We start from the raw sequence: 13,893 nt of genomic DNA on the forward strand, positions 1-13,893 counted from the left end.
CTTCCAGGTACAGCGAGGGTTGTGTTACCTGCTGGTGGATTTCTGGGTAGCTGCTATAGAGGACCTTGGGGAAGGCTGGTGGTGTGTTGATTGGAAGGTGCCGAGCTGCATTAGCAGATGTTGTCCCCAGCAGGAAGAGGTCCCCATGCCCTGGCCTTCTCACATTCTCCTCCTTCCTATACCGTGAGGGCCAGAGACCATGTCTCAGGACCAGGGGAGCTGGGAGGGTCAGGTCACCTGAGCTGGGCAGGCCAGCACCCCAGGTTGGGGCCAGCCCATGACCTCCTCTCTGGCCTGCCAACCTGTTGTTTGCTCAGGAGGCCGCTGCCTGGCCCAGCTCCGGGATCCGGGTATCTGGGCTCTCAGCCAGGACATGGTGAGGGCCCCATGTGCCACCTTCCTGCCCACTGCTGACCCCAGCCTGGAGTGCAAGGCTGCTCATCTGCAAGCTCTGTGGGGGCCCTGGCTGTAGCCCCAAGCCCATCTTAAGACTTTTGGGAGAGGGACCCTGAGCTTATCTCAGAAATGGGTGGTGGAAACAGCAGCCTCTTCAGGGGTGTTGTTTTAAGGATAAAAAGGATTCACAGTCAACAATGTCTCTTAGCTCTCCCTGATCCTCAGCCTCATGTTCCCTTTTCCAGTTGCCATGAGGTCAGAGGGACCTAAGGAGGGCACCCAGGAGTGGACTAACTCAGGCCTCTGGCTGGCTGGCTAGGCTACTGCTTCTGTCTGGACGGAAGCCCCCTACCTCCACCCCCTCCCAAACACACCTTGCTTTAAAACCTGTTCACCTGGCTGTGCCTAGCCACATTTTCTGGCACCTGGGCATAGGCAGGGATGGGCAGGCAGGGCATGGGGCACAGAGGAGGAGGGCTGTGCCAGATGGCTGAGCCTTGAAAACAATGGGCCTCTGTGCCCCCTGGGTGGGGGCAGCTCTCGGGCAGCCATTCGGCTTCCGTTTTATAACAGATTCCTCTTAGACCCAAAGCCCCAGGTCTGTGCTGGGAGACTGGGGCTCTAGAGGGCAGGCCCCCCCAAAACCTGTTTCTTAGTGGGAAATCTGTGCCCCTTTCCCACCCACCAAGTAGAGAGAAGCAGTTGGCTAGCCACCCCCAGTCTCTGCTGCCAGGCACCCCTTGGGCCTCTGTCCCTGCCTAGCTCTGTCTGCCCAAGCCTTCATTAGCTGGCCAATTCTCCAGATGACTGTATCTGGTTGCCTGTGTGCCAGGTGGGTGTCCTTGGGACAGGATGAGGAGACGGGCATGAGCCGTGGAGGCTGGCAGGGAGAGTCAGCAGGGCCCAGACACACTGGGGCCTCCATGTTTGGAACACCTGGATCAGCTTGGTTACCCTTCTGGTGCCTGGCATCAGTGCTTGCTTCAGGCTTCCAGGCAGCCCTTCACAGATGGTCTCTCAGCTCTCACTTTGTAGATTCAAGAAAAGACAGGGCTTTCCCATCACCCTCCTGTTGGGTCACAGGGAGGTGAGCCATCACTTGTCCTCAGCCTGCCCTGGTACTTCTAGCACTGTTCATGTCCAAACCTGGCTCGGACTCTGCTGTTTGGCAAGGCAAGACCTCTCAAGGTCCTCCTACCCTCACGGGGCATCCAGAGTCCTGAGGGGTGTATTGTTGAGGAGCTTGAGTTTTCATCTCCAATCTGCTGTCAAATGCTGGGCCACTGCCAAGTGGTGTCTTGACCTCCCCAAGCCTCAGTTTGCCGTTCTGGGCTTGAGGAGCCTAGACCGGGTACCTTATCTGCCAGCTCAGTTGCTCCGTCCCATTGAGAATCCTAGGAGAACCAATAAATCAAAGGATAAGAAAAGAAGCTTTTGAAAAGCTCAGAGGCTGCCTCCCATCCCCCCCCCCCACCCCAGGTGTGATTACTATTGTTGCTTTGATGCAGTGATAAAGCGAGAGGCTGAACAGTTGCCAAGAAACTGGGAGCAGTCTGCAGCAGCTTCTAGCTGGCCCACTCAGAAACTGGGCTCGGTCCCCTAGACCCCTGCCTTACTCTTTCTTGAGGAAAGATAGACACCACCAAGAGGTAAGGAAACTGAGCCAACTGGCTGGCACCCAGTTATCCACAGGAGCTGAAGGTCACTCTAGCATGTGCCTGGCCAAGACTACAGGTTGGCTTTCCCTGTGACATTGGACAAGCCACCTCCTCTGTGGCTGCAACCTGTTCATGTGTCCAAGGATGGGCCCAGTGCAGACAAGACAGGACTGGAGACGGGAAAGCCATGACTATGCCCGTAGGGGCCCGGGCCTGGGGTAGACAGTAGCGTGGGCAGAGAGCTAGTTGACAGGAGGAGGAGGCCTGTGTGGTGGACAGCTGGGACATCTGTAACAGAGTCAGACTCCAGCCTTGTCCTTTCCCTGTTAGAGAAAGTCTTGGTGCTTCTGGGTTTTTTTTGTTTTGTTTTTTTTTCTTTTCAATCTGGATGAGAGTTTGATGGGGAACTATGGAACACCTCATCTCAAAAAGCCATTGTTGAGGGGCCATCAAGACAGCTCAGGAGGTAAAGGCACTTGTCACCAAGTCTGACTACCTGAGTTTGATTCCCAGACCCACATGGTGAAGGAGGAAACCAAGTCCTGTGACTTGTCCCCTGCATACACTGTAGCACAGAAATGCACATGCAGTCACTGTAGTGCCAGAAGGAGACTGCCTGCGTGAACTGTAGGAGCCCAGTTGGGGGCATCTGACAGCGCAGGGCCCCTAACCTCTGCTGCTGATATTGAAAGAATGGGAGATATTTTTAGCTGAATTGGGCCTGAGGGGCAGGAAGAGTTTTGGAAAAGTGGGAAGGGGAGAAGATTTAGGGGACTTTCCCCCATGTAAACAGAATGACAGAGACAAGGGTGGGACCGATGAGACGGTCGACCTCCTGAAGATGGCGGGGAGGTGTGTAGAGGCTGGAGGATGCAGGGAATGCGGACTAGAGACATGGAGCAGGAATGTCTGAGCAGAAGGGAGGAAGGGGGCGGAGGAGCTAAGGAGAGGGAGAAGAGGCTAAATCTGTTCTTTGCTTCCAAGTGTTCAATGAGCACCTACTATTCACTAAGAGGCTCTGTCATGTGCAGTTAAAGGAATAACTCCTATACCCAGACCCTCACGTGTTTCATGGCTTTGGACTCACTGAATATGACCTTGGGCAACCACTCAATCTTGCGGTGTTTTAGTTTCTTCTCTTTAAAAAAAAAAATAAATAAAAATAAGGACCCCGCCCTTTCAGATGGCCCAGTAGAGAAAGCATCTTGCCACCAAGCCTGAGGACCGGAGTTTGGTCCCGGGGACCGTGGCAGAGGGAGAAAAACCCACTTCCTACAAATTGAGCTGTCCTCTTATCTTCTTCATCCACGTGCAGGGTCGGCCCTGCTCCTGGTGCTGACACCTCTCCAGCTGTTGACAGGGTGGAGTGAGCGACAGACGCTCAGCCCTGCAGGCTCGGAAGGCTCTGTCAGCCTTGGGCCCTCGGGATTGGCCACACAATACAGAGCTTGGATCTTGACTTCGGAAATTACAAACTTGGGTTCAGTTCCCCGCTCTGCAGGTGGGTGTCCTTTCTGAGCCTCAGTTTCCCTGTGTAGGAAGTAGGTGGTTTGGGAGCACTACCTTTTAAGGCGGTAAGGGTTTTGTTATGGTTGTCCTTCTATCCAGAATGTCCTCTACCCTAGTCCCACCCTTCCCTTCCCCAGCCCCTAGGACCCAGCGGTGGCTTATTAGACTAGCTGCTAAGGCAGATGAGGGAGGGACAGGACTCTGGCCAGTAGAGAGGAGGAAGCCTAGAGCAGGGAGGTGAGAGGTGGAGATGGGGGCTAAGTAGAGGAAGGGGAAGCTGGAGCATCCCCGCACCCACAGTGAAAGGTCCCATTCCCGCTGGATGCTGGGTGGCGGGGTCGGGTCAGGGAATCTGGGAAGCAGGCTAAGAGGAGTTGTTTTACTAGAGGTTGCCACCAAACTGACCTGCAGCGGGGGGGCCAAGAAGTGGGTCAGCAGAGGGTGCCACTTACTGAGCCTGGCTGTGGAAATGATCCTCACATGCAGCCAGGGGGTCCCCAGGACAGTGGTCCTCATTAGGAACACCCCCTTTTGCTCCAGTCTCAACAGTGCTTTCTGACCACGAAGCACGTTCTTCTTTACAGTTTGTGGGTACCAGCCATGCTTGGCCAATGCTATGAACTTTGAAGTCCAGCTGTCACACACTTGCCTGGGCCTTAGTTCCTTCCTCTGCAAAATATGGGGTCGGCAGGGGGCCTGGGAGCTTGCTCAGTAGGTAAGGAGCTTGCGGTGCAAGTATGAGGACCTGAGTTCAAATCCCCAGGACCCAGGTAAAAAGCTGGCACAATGGCACGTGTCTTTAACCCCAGTTCTGAGGAGATAGAGACAAGAGGATGCCCGAGCCTCGCTGGCCAACCAGGATAGTCAAGTCAGTGAGCTCAGAGTTCAGAGAGAGCCCCTCTCACAAACAAACAAACAAAAACAAAACAACAACAAAAACTCCAAGATGGAAATCAATTAAGGAAGACACGTGGCCTTGACCTCTGGCTTCCAGTGCATGCACAGCTACACACACACACACACACACATACACACACACACACACACACTGAGAATAAGGTAACTCTGAACTTCAATACAGTTAAGGCAGAGTGGTCTTCACAGAATCTACCTGAACTTCTTTGGACCTTTGCCTAATCTTCTACCCTAATCTGTCATCTCCCCTCCCCACTGTCAGTGCCTCTTATGTGAACAGAAGCTGTGCTTAGCACATTCCCTCACTCGCCAAGGTTCCATGGCTTCCTACTGGCCCCCTTCAGTCAGGCAATCAGTCAGCAAGTAACTCTATGAGGCCTGACTTGGGAGACAGTTGGTAGCATGAATACCTATGACTGCCTAGTCATGATGATGACTTGGAGACTGAGGCTACTGTGACCTAGACCCAAGCTACATTAGCCAATGGTTATCTGATGCTATGGCCTTAAAAGGCTGCTACCACCAAGTCTCTGTCTTTTTGAGTCAAGCAATGCCAGGGTATAAACCTTGTAAGAAGTTGATACTCCGGGGCGTGGGGTAGGGACCACCTCTGCTAAGCAGGGTTGACATTCCTGGGGCCTAGGGGCGACCTCCCTGTGCTAAGCAGGGCTGAGATTGGTTCCTCTGACCCAGGGAGAGGCAAAGGAGCTTAGGACTTGCCAGGGTCTGCTTCTGGGCCAGGATTCTTTGGGTCCTCCCTTTTCTGGGTGTGTCTGAGTAGCTCTGCCTGACTCAAGCCTGCCACAGGCCACTGGAGCTCCTCTGGAAGGTGACTCACCCTCTCTGGACCAGCCTGCTGTTGGTGGAACTGGGGCGGGAGTGCAGCCATGTCAGGTTGGCCCCGGGCAGCGACAGAAGCCAGGCCTGCTTCACCAGGCCAAGGGGTTCCCTGTATCTGGGAACTACTGGGCACGTCTTCTCCTTGACCTGGGAGGTGGACTCAGCAGGCTTGTGTGGGAGACAGGCGCTGACTTCACTCTCTTTAGACCTGTTCCCTGTCCATGAAGGGCTGTGGGTGGTGACATCGTCTAGGCTTAGTGTCAGATGGATCATGAACAGAGGCCTCTTGTGGGATGGCCATGTGACCTCTGTGTACATTCTGGTCCATGTCCTGATGTGGAAGTGAGGAGTCGTGCCTGCAAGGCCTGGAGAGAGAGAGGCTCACATAGGCCTGGCCACGGTGTGCCCACTGTATGGCGCTTACAGGTATCAGCAATAGCCGTCCTAAGGCTGCTGCCCGCTAAAGACTCTGGGAGGAACCCAAAGAGCCAGGGTCCCTAATAACTCTCGCTTCTACAACCCTTGCTGTGCCTAGCCCAGTCTTCCATGTTTACAATGGGCTGGAGAAATGGTAGAGAACTTGAGGCTCTGACCTGGAGGAAGAGAAGAAGCCGGCTGACAGTCCTGCTCGGGCAGCCCCTCCCCCCTTTGCTCTAGAGAGCTCAGAGCCCTTCTTCCTACTGCCTCGCTCACTCCCCCAGCTCTCAAAAGGACTCCTCTTCCCACCCCCCCGAGATCCCAAACCTCCCAACTCCAGGCTCTCTCTGACCTCAGACTCCTTCTTCTCTTTCAGGAGGAGTGATGGAGCCAAGCAGAACTTCCCGCATGCACTAGACCTGTTACTAGTGGACTCAGTTCCCTCATACCCTGCTTCACCCTACCCTAAGGTAAGTGCCCCCAACCTATGACCCTGGTCTGCACCCCACTTTACCAGGGCCAGGAGATGCCTAAACATGACTATAGGGAAGGTGTAAAATATTCAGGTCACGAGCCGGGCGTGGTGGCGCACGCCTTTAATCCCAGCACTCGGGAGGCAGAGGCAGGCGGATCGCTGTGAGTTCGAGGCCAGCCCTGGTCTACAAAGTGAGTCCAGGATGGCCAAGGCTACACAGAGAGACCCTGTCTCGAAAAACCAAAAAAAAAAAAGAAAAAAAAATATTCAGGTCACATCCACTGGGGCTTAGCAGTACCCCCAAAAAGGACACCACTCCTGACCATTGGTTGGTTGGCCTATGTGGTCTGCAGAGATGGAACCAGGCTCTGCAGAGGTGCTAGGCATGGGGCTTAGAGATTAAACTATTGATGCAGACGGTTCCTTTGTTTCTTTTTCTCCACCATCACCATGGTTACAGCTGTCCCCACTATAGGCCAGATGTGATAGCCCCCGCTTCCTGGAACACACGCCCCAGGATTGGATGAAAGGTGTCTCTCCAGCAGCTAAGGTTTGCCCGGTGCCTGCTTAGTGCCAAGCATAAAGGTTCCTAGCACACCAGGACGCAGACTCTCTCCCCAGAATCCCTACTCTGGCCTCTGCAGAATGTCAGGGGGCTAGAGGGAGCTGGTGTTTCAGGAGGTTTGGTTGGTACTCCATAGTACATAGTGTCTTGCCTGTAGGGTTGCTCGCTCTGTCCCTCGGTGAGTCACTCTGTGCTGCGGCCACCATCAGACATGATGTTATTTGCCCAAAGGGCTGCAGGCTGGATGCTGGGGGTGGGGGGAGGGCCAGGACTGGCTGATGCTTTCTGATGAGAGTGTAGCTCATGGACTCTCCAATGCAGGGGACTGAACCCTTGCTGTAGCAGGATGTCGTGCAGTGACTAAAGCCCACCCACAGCCACCTTGCCACTCGGCCCTTTTCATCAACCACAAGCAGGAAGCCATGCTCCCAATTAGGATCCAAATACTCGGAAAGGCAAAGAGGTCTCCCTCAGGGTCGCACAGACAAGAAGGGTCTGCCTGGCATCTCCTCCAGAGTTCTGGATAAGGATTGACCCCCCTTTCCTAGCCTGGAGCACAAAGGACCAGGGAGATTTATCTATGTGTGGGACACCTCTCTCCATTGCAATCCCAAGCAGGGGCCTCCTGAGACCCCTTCCTGCCTTCCCCGATGAGCAGCAGGCCCAGACAGGGCCACAATGGTCCTCAGGAAAGAGCAGCTCAATGGCAGCCACGTGCTTGAGCAGCTGGCTTTGAGAGCGAAGTCTTCCCCTGGACATAGAACTGCTGGTTGTCCTGCCTCAGCCTTGGCGTTTCCATGGGGAAGGAAGGCTAATGTACCATATCCTTGGAGCCTTGCACCTCAGACAGCTCCAGGTGGGCTCTTCTGTTACCACTGAGCCAGTTTCCCTTCAGCCTCCTTCCTGGCCTCCACCCAGTTGGGCGGCCACTTTCCAATTGTGCTAACAACGCCCAGACAGTGAGCTTCAGACTACCTCATGCCCACAGTTCACCCTTCCTCCATATTAAGACCCAGTTCACAGAAACTAGCTCCCAGAGGGATTCATCTGGGGTTTCCAGCAGACTATTGGAGGGCTGAGGGAACCTGCCTGGGATACTCACCAGTTTCCCTCAGCATCATATATTGATATATATTTATAATGATACTGGAACCAGTTTAAGGAGAATGTGACCTACCTGTGGCCAAGTCCCACCTGTAGCATAGAGCAGGCAGTATCTTCTTCTTCTTCTTCTTCTTCTTCTTCTTCTTCTTCTTCTTCTTCTTCTTCTTCTTCTTCTTCTTCTTCTTCTCTTCTCTTCTTTCTTCTTCTCTTCTTTTCTTCTTCTTTCTTCTTCTTCTTCTTCTTCTTCAGACAGGGTTTCTCTGTGTAGCCTTGGCTGCCCCGGAACTTGTTCTGTAGACCAGGCTGGCCTCGAATTCACAGAGATCCACCTACCTCTGCCTCCCAAGGCATGCACCACCACTGCTTGGCTGACAGAGTCTTCTCTATTGACCTTGCCAGCTCGCCACTGGGCAATGCTTGCGGACGTGCTTAGGGGAATAATCAGTCTTACTGTGTTCCCAGGGTTGGAAAGGGGTGTTTTCTTCTCTTTGGGGAGCCACACTTAAATAGACAGTGAGCTACCCTCTGCAGGACTCAGGAACTGTAAACTCTGCACACATGTGCATGCTTGGCCTACCTATACCCATATACTGTCGGCCAGGCCACAGACAGACAGACAGACTGACTGACTGACAAACAGACACAAGCACAGATCTATAGTGTATTCAGACTTGCACACGAACACATGAAGGAGATGGAAAGTAAACACCCCAACCCATCGCCACCCACCTTCTTGTCACCCACTCCACACTTCTATGCTACAGAAACGCAGCCCGTCACGTACAGCCGCAGCCAGCCTTGGAGTCGCACACGTACACAGATAAGGACCTACCCACGCGCACAGCATCCACTCTACCTGGCCTACATATCGCTGGTGATATGAGCAGGCTCGGCCTCCCCCAGGGCCGGTGTGGGAAAGGATGTTCCTCTGGCTGCATTGTGATGGGTACCCGGAAGTGTGCGGGCCTGGAAGTGGCTGTGTAAATCAATATTTGCTGCTGTTAATTATTAAAGCCAAAGCTACTTGGTGTCTGGAATGCACATCTCTGGTGTTCCCGCTGGCTCTCTGGGCCAGGTCTGGGAGGGAACGGAAAAGTGTTGCTTGCACCCCGGCCCTGGGGATGGAGGGTAGTGGGCAGCGCTTCTGGGAAGTTGCAGGAAGTCTGGCCCTGAGCTGGAGGACAGCCCTTACCCCTGTAGCATCCAGACTTCTCCAGCATTTGTCTGGGGGTCTGTTCCCGCTGTACCAGGCCAAGACACAAGGCTAGCAGTGTCAAGTGGGAGGACTTATAATTTACGGATGGTGAATTGGGCCAAGAGAGGCACTAGAGACTCTGCAAGTTTTAGCAAGGCCAGAACTAGACGCTGAACAATCTAGACCATAGAACATGTGTCCTAAAACCCATGTGTGCCTTTCTGCACACCAAGCTGCAAGACAGTGGGGCTTTCCCCCAGGGTTGGATGGGGCAAATACAGGTCAACGGCCTTTGGGCACTGAGGAGGAGGAGAAGTGAGGGTGAGGCAGATCCAGGCTCTTCCAGGGATCCCTGGTTTTCCTAGCAGTGTGATCTCTGATACACTTTTGCACCTCTTGGTATATGGTTTTCTTATCTGTCTAGTGAGGACATTTGTACCTACTTGGTTATGGTGAGACACTGAGGCACGCGAAGGGTCCAGCTAAGGACCTGCTCAAGTAAAACACTATCTCCAGGGCTAGTGCAGACCCTGGGCACAGCTGTCCTGAGAACCTTGTCCTTGAAGCCCCCAGGCAGGGTCTCCAGTCCGGGAAGACACAGCTGCTAACCTAAGTGCCTAATGCTTCCTGCGCGCAGGCGCACAGTCCCGGGCCGCTAGCCCGGCCGCCCCACGAGGGGGCGCGGCCTAGACATCCCGCCCCCTCCCGCTCCTCCCGCACCTGGCGCCCCGCCCCCTCGGGCCCGGCTGCTGGGTGAGCCCAGAGAAGGTTGAGCCTCGGCGGGACCGGAGTGCAGAGCTCGGGCTACGGGGCCCCGGGCCGGGCCGCCTTACAGCGCCGCCGGGGCTGGGGCTCGGGATGGCGCAGCCGCGACCCCCAGCTCCCCAAGGCCGTCCGCGGAGGGGCTCGCTGCCGGCTGGGGCCGGCTGGCAGGTGAGGACCATGGCAGGGGCGGCCTGGCCGACTGGGGACCCAGGGCCACCACTCAGCCTCACTATCCGGAGTCCAGCAGACTATTCCAGAGACCCATCACAGTGGGTGTGTGCCTTTTAGGGCTGATACCCGTACTACACGGAGCACCCCAGTTCTATGGGGCAGTTTTTCACAGTGCCCATGAGACAGACTTGGGGACACTATGGCCGTGGGCTTCAGTGACACTGATGTTAGAGGGTGACTTTGTGGTGGCTCTTCTCAGGTGGGATGCCCAGCTTCTGGCCACACCACTCCCAGCCTTCCTTTGCCATGTGTCAGGGCGTCTGCTGCCGCCTGTGGGGCTGTAACTGTGGGTGTTACTTGTTGCCTTGTGTGCACACTCTGGGTGACAGTACCATGTGTCAGTGTTTATGTGGTTGCGATTCTAGTGTAGCAGTGTGTGGTGGTTCATTGTGCCTGGCTGTGTGGTTACCTCCAGTGAGCCTCCTCTCCCCTCAGCCCATTGCTGGATCTATTTAGAAGGGGTAGGTCAGAGGCTGTCTGGCTGACCCTGAACAGATGGCGGCAGTGTGATAACATTGTGTCAAGTTGACAGGTGTGTTTGTCTTCCAGAACTATTAGGTGTACGGCTGTGTTATCTGCCAAACTGCCAGTGGGCTCTGCTCTTCCAGACTCAGAAGTGTTTGGGTGTGGCCACAGGTGACCATGGCTCAGGGACTCCCGGGTACTGCTGAAGTAGACTTTATAGGCTGGGTCTTGCTCTGTAGGTAGGTAGGCTTTAGAGTGTGCACATGAAGGCTTAGGTCCTGTGACCTTCGTGCTGTGCGTATGTGGTGATGGTGGTTGTACTCAGGACTCCATGGGGTTTAACATCCCTGGCAGTTGTCTGATTTCTCTTGCTTTGCTCAGAACTCTTGTGTTCAATGTGGGACGCTGTCTTGGGTACAGCATGCCTTGATCCTGGCAGTGATGCCTCAAGTCTGTGTCTGTTTCCCTGAGCGCATGGCTGATCCTGCCCATGCCAGTGTGTCTCCTGGTTTCAGCCAGGAGATTGACTGCATGTGTGGTTACTGCACTGGTGTGGGTTTGTTTATGTGTGAACTCAGGTAGGTGGATCTGAGAATGTGTTGTGTGTAACTCCAACATGTGTAACACCAACATGTGTGTGTGTGTGTGTGTGTTAGGCTATGTTGTTAAGAAATACTGTGCACAGATTCCATATGGAGTCGCGCGCGTGTGTGGTGTGTGTGTGTGTGTGTGTGTTTGTGTTTGTGTCCTGATACACAAAAAGTGTGCCTGGTGCACTGAAACTTTTTAAATCATGGTGTGTAGGCCTGTGTTTGTATCCCACAGATGGAAAGTGTGTGTTTCCTGGTATACAACCTTAGCTCATGTGTGTGAGCTCAGCTGGCTCCTCCTGGACATCAGGCACCACCTGAATTAAACATGGAAGGGTTGGGGGGAAAGGCTATCCTAGAGACTCTGGGGGCTTCCCAAGCCCACCCCCCAATCTGCCAGCCTCCATCCGGTAGGGATACTGCTGCCTTCCAGGAAGACTCAGGAGGGAGTTGACGATGGAGAGGCCTATGCTGCCAAGCAGCTGCCAGACGCTGCATTAACCCTGTGTGTGGCCTGATTTGCCTTGGACAGGCTGGCTTGTGCATGTGGGGGTGCGTGAAGGCTCATGCACAAGTGAGGGGACAGTGGAGGTCCAGCATCTCTCCCCAAGGAGTTGGTAGTCCACAGTGCTTATGAGGAGGTCTGTCTAGCCTGGGTATCAGTCGACTAGCCCTCTTCTTGGGTGATGGTGGGACCACAGACTACCCCTCCCCCCATTCCTGGTGGAGCTTGGCTCTAAGACTGGGTCCTGGGGGCTCTCAGGGGTACATACGCCAATCCCAGAACTGACATCTTTGCACTGGCGGAGGGAAAGGTATCTATTCCCCTTAGACTAACAACTGCCTCCTCCCTCAGGAAAGCAAACTGAGTCGGGCTAGAGATCCAGGACCCGAATTCTCGGCTCACCTCACTAGGCAACTGGCCAAACTCTGGAGGGTCAGTTGTACAAAGCCCCTCCCACAAAGTCCTGGTTGCTCCCTCGTGATACCCCATGAGAGGTCCAGGCAAGCTGGGTCGGTTAGAGTCTGTTGCAGGCTTGTCAAGTATCAGCCGGGCTTTCTTCAGGACTGACCTCGCTCTCCCATCTCTGTTGCAGAACACAGATCTGTTTGAGATGATTGAAAAGATGCAGGTAAGGATGAGCCAGGGAGCCCCAGAGCTGGCTGGGCTAAAGGTAGGGGGCCTTCTCTGCAGTGCCCTGAAAGACAAGTGTTAGGTACTGACTGTGAATTCTGGGTGCCAGCTCCCATCCCTCCCTCGGGGGTCCCCAGCAGGTCATCCCCCCCATGTACATACCAGGCCAGCTCATTGAGTCCTGGCAGGCTCCCCTGCAGTCACTCCCCTCCCCCCACCACAGAACGGAGGAGGGGATAGATGCAGGTGGGGAGGCATTAATGAACCAGGCAGCCTAGGGTACAGTCCTGTTCCATCAACCTTTCTCAACCTCCACCTCCCAGCCCTGGTCCATTTGTGGCATGAGTGAGTGTCTGGAGTGAGAGGCAGGTAATGGGGGGTGGGGTAGGGTGGGAGGTGGCTTAAGGTCGCTCAAGAGCTTCTCTCCTGTCAACTCTCTGGCTTGGCTCCCATCCCTCCAGTCCCTTTGCTTCTCAGCCTTCCCTCTCCATCTCCTTCCCCTCCATGTATCTCTTGATGCACTAGCCACCCCCACCCCCATCCCCGCTCCACACACCACATGCCTTCACACACCACCCTGCCCCCACTCCCAGCAGCACGTGCATTCCTGCACAGAGCCCCCAGCTCCTCCCTCAGCACATTACAGCAGGGGATGCCAGAAGCCTGGGGACCGATCTGGCTAGCACCCTGCTCTGCAAGTGCCCCTACATACATGGGCATCTCAATCAGGGCTTTCCCTTCAAGGCAGGGAGGGCTCCTGGTGGCAGGCACGGCAGAAGGGGACTAGCTTACCTTCTCTTGCAGGGCAGCAGGATGGATGAACAGCGATGCTCCTTCCCGCCACCCCTCAAAGTAAGTGGGCCAGCCTAGACTCTGGGACAGACACCCTAGCTGGGCTGGGTAGAGTCTAGGAAGGGTGTCCCAGTTGCCACTGTGTGCCAGTATCGGGCCCTGAGTGAACAGGGCAACTGGCTCTGGGAATTTAGCAGCATGAAGATTGTTTGCCGTGACCCTGGCTAGAGCCTTCGAAGCTAGCTCTTGCTACCTTTCTGCACCATTCCAGGCACCTGCCCCTCCAGGCCACCTCATGCTAAAGTTGAAGCCCTTGTGGCTGCAAAGCTGGCTGTCACCGCACGGTTGTGTTCACTCATGCACAGGATCTCATTGACTCCACTCAGCTCTTGTCTGAGGCAAGGACACGCACAGGTCCTCAGACAGGCATGCACTTCTGATGAATTGGGATTTCCCCCTAGAAGGTGTGGCTGGGCCCACGAGAAGGTCCCAGGGCTGCAAGGGGGGTGCTTGGCTATGAGCCTGAAGCTTCATTCAAGGCTGGGGGTCCCAGAGCGGTCCTCAGACTGATGCCACCCAGGAGCTCGGTAGGAATGTCAACTGTGAGGTCCTACCTGGTCTACTGCCTCTGCACTTTCCTCTGAGGAGGCAGGAGCCCCCCTTGTCCCTGGCAGACAGCTTCTGAAGATAGATATCAGATGCAGGGAGCCTCAGGGCAAACTATGTGTGTGTGAGTGTATGTGTGTGCTTGTGCGTGTGTGTATGCGTGTGTGTGCGCACGTGACAAGTACCTCTCTCTCTCTCTCTCTCTCTCTCTCTCTCTCTCTCTCTGTGTGTGTGT

General features: G+C 54.9%; 1 protein-coding gene across 12 annotated transcripts in view; it reads left to right on the plus strand.

Moving 5' to 3' along the window:
- The window catches only part of Rap1gap (RAP1 GTPase activating protein), a 62,975-nt gene that overhangs the window by 31,636 nt on the left and 17,446 nt on the right, over positions 1-13,893 (plus strand). For 9 of the 12 annotated variants that reach the window (XR_007833438.1, XR_007833439.1, XR_007833434.1 and 6 more), the window contains 3 exons: positions 6,112-6,205; positions 12,223-12,258; positions 13,065-13,112. Coding sequence is in view for 6 of the 12 variants with exons in the window: in XM_051171477.1 (XP_051027434.1) it covers positions 6,112-6,205; positions 12,223-12,258; positions 13,065-13,112 (178 nt within the window). In the remaining 6 variants the exon portion in view is untranslated. Of the gene's footprint in view, positions 1-6,111; positions 6,206-9,902; positions 10,008-12,222; positions 12,259-13,064; positions 13,113-13,893 lie in introns of those variants that run through there. The other 3 variants (XR_007833437.1, XM_051171480.1, XM_051171482.1) reach the window with 1 other exon arrangement.

This window comes from Acomys russatus, chromosome 29 (assembly GCF_903995435.1).
Source record: "Acomys russatus chromosome 29, mAcoRus1.1, whole genome shotgun sequence".
Classification (NCBI taxonomy): domain Eukaryota; kingdom Metazoa; phylum Chordata; class Mammalia; order Rodentia; family Muridae; genus Acomys; species Acomys russatus.